Source organism: Hemiscyllium ocellatum, chromosome 15 (assembly GCF_020745735.1).
Source record: "Hemiscyllium ocellatum isolate sHemOce1 chromosome 15, sHemOce1.pat.X.cur, whole genome shotgun sequence".
NCBI lineage: Eukaryota > Metazoa > Chordata > Chondrichthyes > Orectolobiformes > Hemiscylliidae > Hemiscyllium > Hemiscyllium ocellatum.
Genome location: NC_083415.1, coordinates 9,917,401 through 9,930,672, shown reverse-complemented (window position 1 = coordinate 9,930,672; position 13,272 = coordinate 9,917,401). Strand labels below are relative to the sequence as shown.

The following is a 13,272-nucleotide window of genomic DNA, read 5'->3' as shown; positions in this document are numbered from 1 at the left end:
TAGGTCATGTTGCAGCTGTACAGGACATTGATTAGGCCACTTTTGGAATATTGTGTGCAATTCTGGACTCCCTACTATAAGAAGGATGTTTGTGAAACTTGAAAGGGTCCAGAAAAGATTTACAAGGACGTTACTAGGATTGGAGCTATAGGGAGGCCAAAGAGGCTGTGGCAATTTTCACTGGAGTGTCTGTGGCTGAGGGGTAATCTATGGAGGTTTATAAAATCATGAGGGACATGGGATAGGGTAATTAGACAAGGTCTCTTTCCTGCTATGGGGGAATCTAGAACTAGAGGACATAGGTTTAGGGTAAGAGGAAAAATTTAAATAGGTCCTAAAGAGCAGTTGTTTCACGCAGAGGGTGGTATGTGTGTGGAATGAGCTGCCAGAGGAGTTGGTAGAGGCTGCTGCAATTACAATATTTAAAAGGCATCTGAATGGGTATATGAATAGAAAGGGTCCAGAGGAATATGGGCCAAGTGCTGGCAAATGAGACTAGTTTAGAATATCTGGTCAGCATGGATGAGTTGGATTGAAGGGTCTATGACTTCATAATTTGTTCATGGCTGCCATTACAGCTGACCACTTGCCCATTTGTTTAATTGCACTACTATAGCTGTATACAGACCACAAATGCACACCTCAAAAACTGAAAACCCACCATTATAACTTTCAGAAAAAAAATTCAATAGATCTGTTCATCAATTTTAAGTTTTGATCAGAAGACTTACCATGAAAATTAGTATTGGAGATTCCTAACTGCCTCACTCATTTGTCAGGAAACTAACTGCCCTTGATGTGGCCCAACACATGACCCTTCACCTATCTGGTTGGTTCCTGTCATCCTTGGGTGGAATAGTTAATATTGTCTTGTTACATGGTGTTATCCTGATCTACCAAGAACAAATGTATGCTCCTACATATACCATTTTCAGTTTTTTCAAAACTGATTGATTGGCTTGTGTGAAGTCCAGCATTTAATGTGATTCTTCTGCCTAATTACCTGTTTTGCTGTTATCTAGCTCTTCAGGTCTTAACTGTTAACTGATAGCATGTTAAAGCAGCATAATGTTGATTGTATATGTGATGTGTTTCAGGTACAAGAGGAGATGAACCATGACAATGAAGCTACTAACAAGGTTTTGGAAAATGCATTGCGAGAGTGAACATCTTTCAGAAATGGGCCATATTTATTAGTGAGTCTGTACCACATCTGGAAGAATCGCTATTTTAAAACCAAAAGCAATCATTGCACTTGCCTTTAACCCCTGTTGGAATTGTGATTTTTGCACCCTTCACTAAAATACCAATAGTGTTTGCTTTGGGTTCAGTACTGTGTGTAGGTTGGACTCGATGCATAACTGAGAAACACCATTTCACATAATTATCACTGTATTCAAAGCTTGTGCGAAGATTTTTAGCTTGGGTGCTCGTTGTCGTGGTTCTGTTTGCCAAACTGGGAATTTGTGTTGCAGATGTTCCATCCCCTGTCCTCGTGACATCCTCAGTGTTTGGGATCCTCCTGTGAAGCGCTTCAGTAATCTTTTCTCCGGCATTTATACTGGTATACCACTATAAGTGCTGGAGAAAAGATCACAGAAGCACTTCACAGGAGGCTCCCAAGCACTGAGGATGTCACCTGGACAGGGGACGAAACATCTGCAACACAAATTCCCAGCTCGGCGAACAGTATCACTGTATCCTGCAGATTTATCTAAAGCAAACTCAGCAAATTAACTCAAGTTCTCTTCAATAATGACCTAGTCTTTAATTATCCATTTTCACTGACACAAGAATTCTGCTGCAACTTTACCCAAATTTTCATTATCACAAAAATATGGCCGCTACTTAATCTTAATTTTGATCCAAAAGACATAGGAGAGCAGGTGTTTGGCTTACTGAATTTTCGACCAAGGTTAGGAAAGAGGCAATTGATCAGTCATCCTCTCCATTGTTAGTGATGCTTTCCAGGGGTTGCATATAGATGATGGTTGAGGAGAGGATTTGGCTTGGTTTCAAAGCAACTTCTGATCACCCAAGCAGCAGTACAGTTCCCATTACCCATGACAACAAAACTACATGGGATGGTTCAGTTGGTGAAACTGTTCCTTGGGCAGGAATGTCCTTGACCAATGTCTTGCATTATATAAAACATCTCCATTTGTTAATTTTAAAACTAGGCATTATGGCAATTTTCAGGTGAATGAAAATTGCCATAATTCAGGTACAGCGGAAGAATGGCCATCATTCTTGGATTGATTTTGTATATTCTCAAATATTGGATTGTCTTCATGTATGCTGTATATGGAGTTGTAATAAAACATTCACTTTTGCACCAAAACTTGTAACAATGTTAATTTTGCATGATGTTCCCAAGATGGACAGTTTTTTGCTACAGTCACCTTCACATGTGAATCCTCAAGTTAACAGCGATTGTTTGTCATTTTATACGTGTATTACTACAGCTTTTTACAGACCACAAATGCACACCTCAAAAACTGAAAACTTAACTTGCAGAAAAAAAGTTGAATAGATCTGTTCTATTTTAAATTTTGATCAGAAGCCTTGCCATGAAAAAATTTGGGTATTGGAGATTCCTAACTCCCTCACCAGTCAGGAAACAACTGTCTTGATGTGGCCCAACACATTTAGTAATCAGTTCACAGGGACATAGTTTAAGTGTATATGTGATTTAGATGAATTAGTTGTGGCAGTCCAAAAAAAAAGTTAAGATCTGTTCTTCCTCATTTTGACCTACATTTAAATTTGTTTGTTTACCTACTCACTTTACAAACAGGCACTTTTATACTTAACTAATGAATGTCACAATGGTTCTAAAACCCTGCTCAAAATATCCTGAATTACTGACCTCTGTTCTTAAAAGGAAGTTGTGAAACGTAGTTTTACTACAATCCTCTAACGTCCTTACTGCCAAGTACTAACGACAACTAGTGTCAGCTAATAGTCTTGAATTGTCATCCTTGTTTAAAACATTTTTTAAAAAGAGTGCAGAAAGAATAGGAATAGGAAAAATGTAAAGTCTAAAAGACTTGCAAGGGATTCCTTCCTCAAAACAAAGTCGAGACTGTGCATGATATACCTACGAGATCTCAAATCAAATTGTTTCCTGTTTGCTGCAAACATTTACCAGTTTTGTGGAAAAGTGTCACTTCTTTAGATTAGAAGAGATTCCCTACCGTGTGGCAATTGACCCTCCAAAACGTGACCCATTCCCCTACCCTATATTTACCCCTGATTAATGCACCTAACACTTGGCAATTTAGCATGGCCAATTCACACATCTGCACATCTTTGGATTGTGGGAGGAAACCCCCAGGGAGAATGTGCAAACTCCACACAGACATTGGGCCATGGTGGGAATCAAACCTGGGTCTCTGGCACTGCGAGGTAGTAGTGCTAACCACTGAGCCACCATGCTGCTCTTTCCCCAGCCCAAAGACTCCACGTTTGAGACAAGCTAAAGTGAAGAGTAACAAGTTTTTTTTCTTAAGGAAGCACAGTAACATGCAGGAGGAACAAAATCTCCAAAAAAGATGTGAACCAGTCAGGAGGCAAGGCTGAAGGCCCTTCAAACTATTCACTGCAATTTTGAAATGTCAACCTCTGAAATGTTCTGAAAATTCAGAAATAGATGTCATTTGTTCCACAAAGAAACGGTCACTCGTTTTCAAGGACCATTACATCAAAACTCATTTTACTAAAACATTTTAATAAAAATGTCAAATATTACAATAAAAAGGAAACATCACGTTTACAGAAAGTCCCAGAAGTTTCAGCAGTTGCATTGCAACCACTAGCCATTATGAATGGCAAGATTTGGAAATTCTCTGCTCGGATTACAACTCCAATACAGCAGTCAAATATTCCCATGTAGTTGATCAGCCTGAACATTGATGGTTTTATTCTCACGGTCTTGGTGGTCGCATGCCAGGTGGAGGAGGACCTGAAAAGGAAACTGTACATTAGATACACCTTTGGTATTAACCACTTTACTCTGTTTGACACCTGTTGTAAAGACACTTTCACTTTTTTCCTAATTTCTATCACCTTTGTCATCTAGGAAGTTGTAGATTTGTTCGTCCTACCTTTCTCATTTGACAGAATATAGCTTTACCCAACCATCTTTACTCCCCCACTCATCATCTCTCTTCCACTCAATGATGACTAGCTCCTTTCTTGTGCCGACTGGATTGTTGCATGTCAGTGAACTACATATGATGAGAACAAATATCATGTACATGCCTGACCAAGTTAGAGTAACAGGCTCCTTCCTGAATCTGCTTGGTTATTTAATGAAAAACTCAGTTTGTGCTATCATTTTCTGTATCAGTCCACATATGAGCTCAATTTCACCTGCTACCATCGTGGAATTTTATCTCCTTGAAGACATTTGTACCTCATGATAAAAGCAAATAAACTAAGATTCCAACCATTGGTTCAATGCTCATTTAGCTCAAACGCACCTCGCATTCCTGGTGGTGGCGGTCTCATTCCTGGCGGCATTCCCATTGGTGTTCCTCTTCCAGGAGGCATTCCCATTGGTGGCCCCATAGGTGGCCTCATACCAGGAGGAGGACCCATCATACCTACAAACACATTAAAACCATTTTCATTACTACAGCACAATTTGCAAATTGTTAGGAGCCACTCTTTTCTAAGCTGAAATAACTGCATCACTGCACCACATGAACAGGGACTACATACAGTTTGACATCAGCAATCAGAGGTAACAAAGCATAACCCTGCCCGATAGTGCAAATTTAGCAGCAACCCTATATCAGGCACTGAAACCAATTACATAGTTTGGGAAACATGGCCAACTCAGGACAGAACACCCATTAAACTACAGTGGAAGCAAGTCATCCTTGATCCCTTTAAGACTGCCCAAGAACCTTTAGCTAAAAATGCAGTTTCTTAAATGCATGATCAAAGTTTCACTTTTCACACTGTCCACCTCAAGCAAGTGAACAGAACTAATCATGTATAATAAATTGTTAAGTATCAGACTTTAACAGTCCTTCAATGAAATGTAGATTTATTGCTTCAAACATCAACATACTGAATTGCTACTCAGGTGGTTCTGACACTGTACACACTGAAGACTCGATGCCTCTCCTGTAAAACACAGCTCCCTCGCTGCTCAATTATACCCCCTGCCATATCAAAGAGTATGGGAATAAAAAAAGTCAGAACTAAAGGAACAGGAATGTTGATAACAAACCCCCATGTAGACTAACTGTACATTCTACAATAAACACTACTAGTGATGCTTGTGGGAGCTTGCTGAGCCTTCATTAGTTGCCATGTTCTACAGTATAGTGATTATACTTCTATATAAAAAACCTCATTAACTAGAAAGCACTTGAGGCATCTGGCTGTCATGAAAAATGCTTTTTTAAAAACCATAACCAAGTAGCCTCCATGTATCTCTCTCCAGCAGACCTCAGTCCACCTCAGTTCACTGTCCACCATTGCAGACTGATGCTACTGATCAAGTTCTCACCTGGTGGGGGTGCTCCACGCCCCATTGGTGGGGGTCCACCACGGCCTGGTGCATATTGTTGAGGTGCTGCTGCGATACTGGATGTAACGGCAGCTGCTGCAACAGTTCCACGTGCCTGGGGTGTCATCACCTATTTACAAACATCATGAACAGCAACAGTAAAACATGGCTCTTAACAGAAGTACGTACTTTATACAGGCAGTCCCCAATTTACAAGCATTGACTGACAAATGCTCATACTTATGAATAAGATCCCACTCAGGTGAGTATCAATGCTACTTTAAACATCTGACAGGTGAACATGTCCTCATACTTATAAAATAGCTATTTTATATTGTCCTACATGGTTTTCGGATTTGTGTTCAAATCAACTTATGCATGTACTCAAACATGGAACCTGGGGAGCCTGTGTTAAATCTGTGGCATTTGAGCATCATGCTCAAACTAATTTTGAGATTGCGAACTTCTATCTATAGGTGAACTGCAGTACCATTAATGCAGAGGAAAACATGCACAGTCCCAACAAATGCTCTCACCAACTGTGGAAATGAGAGATTGCAGCAACTGTGAGTGTGACACAGGGAACCAACAGCACTTACATAAGCAACATCCCGTTTAATGTGCAGGACTGCAAAATGATACAACAGTCACAGGATAGGGTGGCACGGCGGCTCAGTGGTTAGCACTGCTGCCACACAGCATCAGGGCCAGGGTTCTATTCCAGCTTCAGACGGCCATGTGGAGTTTGCACATTCTCCATGTTTGCGCGGGTTTCCTCTCACAGTGCAAAGATGTGCTGGATGGGTGAACTAGCTATGCTAAATTGCGCATGGTATGTAGGTTTGGTGCATTAGTCAGGGGCAAATGTAGAAAAAATGGATCTGGGTGGGTTACTCTTCAGAGGGTTGGTGTTGACATGTTGGGCCAAAGGGCCTGTTTCCACACTATAGGGATTCTATGAATGTAAACAGAAAGGAAGGGAACGGTGGTTGTAGCTTCTCAAAAGACAGAAATCAGGGCAGATGTGCGAGTGAGGGAATTCTACAAATGAAACATCAGCCAGTTACTGCAAGTTGCCTGGAGTTTAGTAGTAAATTGAGGGGTTGCATTTTGGTTAGACAAACCAGGACATGACTTACAGTAATGGCAGGGCCCTCGGAGTGGGGTGCAGATATATAGTTCCTTTAAGGTGTCATATCATAGATAGACAGGACAGTGAAGGTGGTGTTTAGCAAGCTTGCCTTGGTCAGAGCACTGAGCACAACAGTTGGGATGTCATGTTACAGCTGCACAGTTCTTTGTTAAGGCGACATTGGCATACAATCCTGCTATGGGAAGATATTATGAAACTGGAAAGGGTACAAAAGATTTACAATTATGTTACGAAGTCTGGAAGATTTGAATTATAAGGAGAGGCTGTGCCTTTTTTCTGGGAGCACGGGGGGGCCGATTGATGACCCTTTAGAGGTTTATGCCCCTCATGAATTTAAGATGAATTTGTTTTTTCCTGAGGTTAGAGGAGTCCAAAACTAGAGGGCACAGGTTTAAGGTGCGAGGGAAAAGATTTAAAAAGGGACTTGAGGGTAATTATTTCACAGAAGGTGGTCCATTTATGAATGAGCTGCCAGAGAAAGTTGTGAAAACAGGTACAATGTCAACATTTAAGACGACATTTGGACAGGTACATGGATAGAAAGGGTTTAGAGGGATATGGACCAAACGTAGACAAATGGGAGTAGTTCAGTTTAGGAAACTTGATCAGCATGGACAAGTTAGGCTGAAGGGCCTGCTTCCACGCTGTATAACTCTAAACAGCATTATGTAAATCATAGATAAAATCCTGGACACATTTAAAGTGAAGCAGCTTGGGTTAATGCACTCTTGCAACACAATTAACAAATAGGAAAACTTTCACCTGCTGAGATGGGCCTCCAACTCCCCGGACAGGACCTGATAACCCAGCTGGGGCCTGGGGCATCGGTGCTCCAGCAGGAACACCACGACCTGCTGCCCGGCCAATACCAGGACCTCCAGCTGCACCAGCAAGAGGCACACGTGCAATTCCAGTCTGTAATAAAAAGGGATAGCAAGTGATTCAAGAATTCTGCACAGCAATTAAAGAACCAAAATCCAAAACTAACATACCAACAAATCAGAATGACAATGTTATGGCCTCCTTTTCTCACCAGATCTCCTTAGGTCACACAGACATTCTGGCCAAAAGGGCAGGATAAAGAATATATCACCACAAACTGTCAAATATTTGTGCTTTATGGTCTGACCAGTAACTGTTGTCTCCCAATTTACCCCCTATGCACCAGCATCCACCACAATCACCTGCTGCAATCTCCCTGGCACTCACCATAAACTGCCACTGCCTTTCTGAAACAACAACACTACTCAGAACTAATGATAACCAAGACAAGAGTTAATAGAATTCTTTAATCTCACTTGCAGTGGAGACTTCACTGCTTTTATTTTGTCACCTTAAACTCAAATAAAATCGATTTGTATCACTAACTTAGATGCAAATAGCCAGATTAATGCTTTAATAAGTAGCACCCAAAGACTGACATCCATCATTTCAGCCTATAGCAGATTAGCACATTAATAACTCCCACAGGGAAGACCTTCAAGATTTGAAGTTATAAACACCATCCACAAACCAATTCTTGTAAACCAACAGATTACAGAATCACTATTTGTTAAGATAATAGGTTCAGCTTTGTTTAGTTTGCATTCAATAGTCACACCACAGTATATCCAAATATTTGCTCAAATATTGTTGTGACTAACCAATGCAAGATTGCAATCAGTAAGTTACTGGAACTCTCTTTCAGGTAATCATCCAAGTGTTTAGCTGCCATCACATTCGAAAAGTAAAACAGCTTTATGTAGAATCACATTTAGACAGTTGGCCAAGTTCAGCTATGCCAGCAACCACTGGGTCATTTTTGCCCAAGTTTTATTTTTCCACCCACTTCACATTATTCCTTTAAAATACATCTCTGCTTCAATGACTAATCCATTCATTCAACTTCAATACTGAACTGAAATGAGGTGGTGGTGGTGGGGGGGGGGGGAAAGAGGGAAATTGAAAACCAAATCCTACAGATACTAAATTGAACAGTTTCTTCTAAGGGACTTTCAAAAAGTTCCCTTCACATAAGAACCACCCATTTCCCAGGAACTCAGTGGATTCTGGATACTCACATCTTTGGGAGGAGGTCCTTCCACAGTCATAGAAACCAGGGTTTCACCTCGAAGCAAGACCAATCCAAGAACACGTTTCTCCTCCCGCTCTGGCTGCTTGGAGTTCTTTGGCCTTTGTGGAAAAACAAAAAGAAGTTACATTTTCATAACCAGCTACTGAGTCGTTGTACGGTACCCTTAACATTTTACAACCAGCTATATCAAAGAAAAGCATCCAATTCTATTCAATCACTTCAGACTGCTCCCTCATGGGAGAACCTAGAACCAGAGAAGACATTCTCAGAATAAAGATGCACCAATTAACAGATTAGGAGGGATTTCTTCTGAGCGCTTTTGGAAGCCCTTGTCCCAGGGAGCTGTGGAGATACAGTACTTGTCTATATTTAAGGCTGAGATAGATGGATTCTTGACTGGTAGAATAACCAAGAGTTATGTGGAAGGGCAGGAAAGTGGAAGCAAGGAATGTTGCATCAGCCATGATCCCATTCCATGTTGGAACAAGCTCAAGAAGCCCAATGGCCCATTCCCGTTCCTACTTCTCATGGTCTTATTAGATTAGATTACTTAGATTAGATTACTTACAGTGTGGAAACAGGCCCTTCGGCCCAACAAGTCCACACCGACCCGCTGAAGCGAAACCCACCCATACCCCTACATTTAGCATAGTCAATTCGCCTGACCCGCACATCTTTGGACTGTGGGAGGAAACCGGAGCTCCCGGAGGAAACCCACGCAGACACGGGGAGAACGTGCAAACTCCACACAGTCAGTCGCCTGAGTCAGGAATTGAACCCAGGTCTCTGGCGCTGTGAGGCAGCAGTGCTAACCACTGTGCCACCGTGCCGCCCCTTATGGCTTATGTTGATACTGAATACTGCCTACCCTGCTGTACAAAAATGAGACAGTCCTTTATTACATGTAGACATTGAGTTTACAAAGTGAAGTTGCTGCTATTGCACTCAAACTACTGACTCATTGGCCTATGTTGCGTGGTACCCATTAGTACCTCATACACAAAGGCCCATTCTTTATTTCCAACTCTGCAAAGTAATTGCAGGCAGGCTAACCAACCACAAAAAATATCAGAGTTATCAACACACATTCCACACAGGTGCAATTAAGGAGCAGTTGAAGACCATTCTGAGTTGTCCACAGGTAACAAACATTGCTCATGTGCTGCACTAAAATTGGCAATAAACTTTTCCATTAAGTGTTCAAAACACTTGCTAACAACCAATACTGAAGGCACTGTTCTAGGTGTCAATTATTCATGAAGTTATACACAAACATATCATTCCAAGCTAGATTGCCTGCATTAAGACGCTATTTGACAGACATCCTCAAAAGGCACCTGGAATTTTCTAAGTGCCTTGAGAAATGCTCTGCAAGACATACTGACATTTATCTCAGATGATAAGTAATAAAAAAGCAGGCACTAATGTCCTTTTATTTCAAAACTCATTGGCCTATGTTGCGTGGTACCCATTAGTACCTCATACACAAAGGCCCATTCTTTATTTCCAACTCTGCAAAGTAATTGCAGGCAGGCTAACCAACCACAAAAAATATCAGAGTTATTAAAGTACAAATGAAATAACAGTGCATCAGTTTACTGCAAAGAGTAACTGCAAATAGGTAAATGCAACGAAAGGATTAGGGAACAAAAATGTAGTAGCAGATGCTAAAATTATATACTACATAAGTTATGGTGGAGAATATTACTTTCTTCCAAAAAAAAAGTAAAAATTAGAATGAATTCTGCAGTATCTGAGGTAACGTTCTCAGCTGTTTTCTTGTAAACAAAGCTCTCAAGATTGGCCCAGAGCTTGAAAGCTGCAAACTCATGAGGTATGGTTTCAGTAAATGAAGACTGTCTGGTTTTTATGTAGCTTGGTGATGGCAATCAAAAACAGAAGTTGCTAGAAAAGCTCAGCAGGTCTAGCAACATCTGAGGAGAGAAAAGTAAGTCAACATTTCAGGTCGGGTGACTCATCATTCGTTCTGAAGGAAGGGCACTCAATTAGAAATGTTAACTCTGATTTCTCTCCAAAGATGCTGCCAAACCTGCTCAGCTTTGAGCGATTTCTGTTTTTGTTTCTGATTTAGAGCATGTAGTTTTCCATTTTTATATAACAAGGGTTCCTCACAGAACATACTTAATGATGATGATACCAGACCACATAAATTAGATTTGTCATGAGTAACAATTTACAGAGTGATCTTACTTGATCTTCCTGAATTCATCACAGTCACATAGGATGAGGTTCATGTGTTTATCAAACGCCTTGAAGGTTCCAATGAAGATGCGCCCATCTTGAAGGATACATCTCATTCTGTAGTCAATGTGCTGAAGCATCTTACTGCTTTTACCCACCGTCTGAGGAAAACACAGCAATGAGTCCAAATGCTCCAACTAAACTTCAACCCAGTCAATCTCATCACATTTTGACTTGCAAGTACACCAAGTATTACTTATTTAACAGCATGTTAGCAGAGTTGGGAGACTAACATACTGATTTATTTCCTACAGTTCCCTAGCTGACCAACATAAACCAGAGATGTAAATCAGGGTGCCTAAAAACAAGGAAATGGAAACCATCAAATACTCAAACTAACAGTCAAAAAAAAACCTGTTGCCTTCCCAGCTGGCTTCAGCTTAAACTTTTACACTACAGATTGCATAGAGAAGGCTAATTCATCTGATCTCATGTTCAATGGATCATGTTACTTCAGTAAAGATGGTACCTGTCAAGTTGTAGTATTTCAAGCATTTATGTTCCTCATTTTGACAATAGAATCCCTGTCCTTACTATTGGAAGGACACATTGAAGGATTAAGTGGAACAGTGAGTTGGCATATTGACATTTCATCAGACTGAGGTCTAATCAACACAGCAAAAAGAAAGATTCCCATATACTAAGTACAAGGATTAAAATTAACTGAGTCAAATCATAAATTTGGTACAAACAAACTGCACAAAAATCAATGCAGATTTATGCAGCATAAATCTGGAATTTACATCTACCCTCTCTATGATGCATAGCAGAGTGAGATTTCCTCATCCAGATCCTGACTCTGGATTGAGGAAAATAAAACATCAGCTTCCATTCCAGTTACACCAGATTCTAAACTGTTCCAAAAAAAAGTGAAACATGCACAGGAAAGACTGCACACCTTCAAAATACAGTGTAAAAACAGTAGACAATTTTAAAAAAGATTTGTCTCAAAATGTATATTTTACAAACTATCTTATATTACTTGACTGTATTAGTCTCTACTTCCGGGCTCCCATCAGACAAACTGTTTTTGCTACCCAGTGCTGTTAATTTAATGTTTCATCTATAACAAAATTTTCACCTTCAGATGAGACATTAAACTAAAATCCACCTGCCCTGGTGGTAGTTGACAATCTCAACACTATTTTGTAATACATCATACCTTGCTGAAAATGTGTTGCTGGTTAAAGCCTGGTTCATCAGGCTCTGGCCCGAAACGTCTAATTTCCTGCTCCTTGGATGCTGCCTGACCTGCTGTGCTTTAACCAGCAACACATTTTCAGCTCTGATCTCCAGCATCTGCAGACCTCACTTTCTCCTACATCATACCTTGGTCAATATGCAAGCATTAAGGTCAACACTGAAATAAACAGATAACCAGATCATCACACTGACAGTTGTGGGAACTTGCTGTACAAATTGGCTGCTTAAGTTGATATACACTCTGCATTGCCCTATGTTTAGTAATGGTTGTACTAAAACAAAAACATCTCTCTCTTTTCAGCTCGTTAAGAAACACCACCCCCCGCTCCGCAGATCATAATCAGCAGTTTATATCTGGCAAAGGAGGGAAAAATCCTGGACAGAACAGATCAACCTGATCCCAAAACACGGCTGAGCAGCATCTCAACAGAGAGCCTTCACCAGACAGAAACTGGACTGAGGAAGGGAGAAGTTTGGATTGGAAGGTTTTCCCTTTTTCACACTATCTGTTCCCCATTCATTTCTTTTCCCTCCTCTTAGTCACCGTTGTGAAAGTGGTTATCTAAACCAAGTCTAAACGATGGGAAACTAACCCTAGGCTGAATTTGGGGGGGGGGGCACTGAACAAGGATTTATGGTGGCACTTGGGGATTTATGCTGGTTTTGAGACCGCCATTTCGTACATAGAGTGCCGAGTACGAAGACTACGGCTCTACGAGTGTAAATCTGGGCCTGAACGATTTAATGCGGCTCTCCCTCACTGTTACTGCCGAAGCCCGACTGCCAGGCCGCAGTCTGGAGTGGGGAATAGCTCGTCAGAGCCTCAGCCCAACGGCCATCTCAGCCAGTTCGCGGCGCAATATACCAACGGCATAATTCATCGGGGTCCCGAGTTAGGGTATCGAGCCTTCTTACCATGATTGCGGGCGGGATGGGCGCACAACCCGACGGATGGTAGAAGAAAACAAAAATTCCTGCGAGAAACGGCAGGTAGAAGAGGCGCGCGCAGCAGTCTGGGAAATACGCAGCGCCCTCCTCCCGCCCGCCGGCTACTCC

The 13,272-nt window shown here is 41.2% G+C and overlaps 2 protein-coding genes across 2 annotated transcripts in view; one reads left to right on the top strand and one right to left on the bottom strand.

Annotated features, from left to right (window-relative positions):
- Positions 1–1,567, top strand: part of ddx27 (DEAD (Asp-Glu-Ala-Asp) box polypeptide 27) — a 46,985-nt gene extending 45,418 nt beyond the window's left edge. Inside the window, exon 21 of the mRNA XM_060836263.1 lies at positions 1,098–1,567. Within this exon, the coding sequence (XP_060692246.1) occupies positions 1,098–1,113 (16 nt within the window). The 3' untranslated portion in view covers positions 1,114–1,567. The remainder of the gene's footprint in view (positions 1–1,097) is intronic.
- Positions 1,568–3,710: 2,143 nt separating this feature from the next.
- snrpb (small nuclear ribonucleoprotein polypeptides B and B1) lies at positions 3,711–13,272 on the bottom strand. The gene is made up of 7 exons (XM_060836265.1): positions 13,132–13,272; positions 10,963–11,114; positions 8,738–8,849; positions 7,440–7,592; positions 5,525–5,654; positions 4,485–4,607; positions 3,711–3,964 (listed from the first exon to the last, which is right to left on the bottom strand). The coding sequence occupies exons 1-7, from the start codon at positions 13,132–13,134 to the stop codon at positions 3,927–3,929; spliced, it is 711 nt and encodes a 236-aa protein (XP_060692248.1). The 5' UTR covers positions 13,135–13,272; the 3' UTR covers positions 3,711–3,926.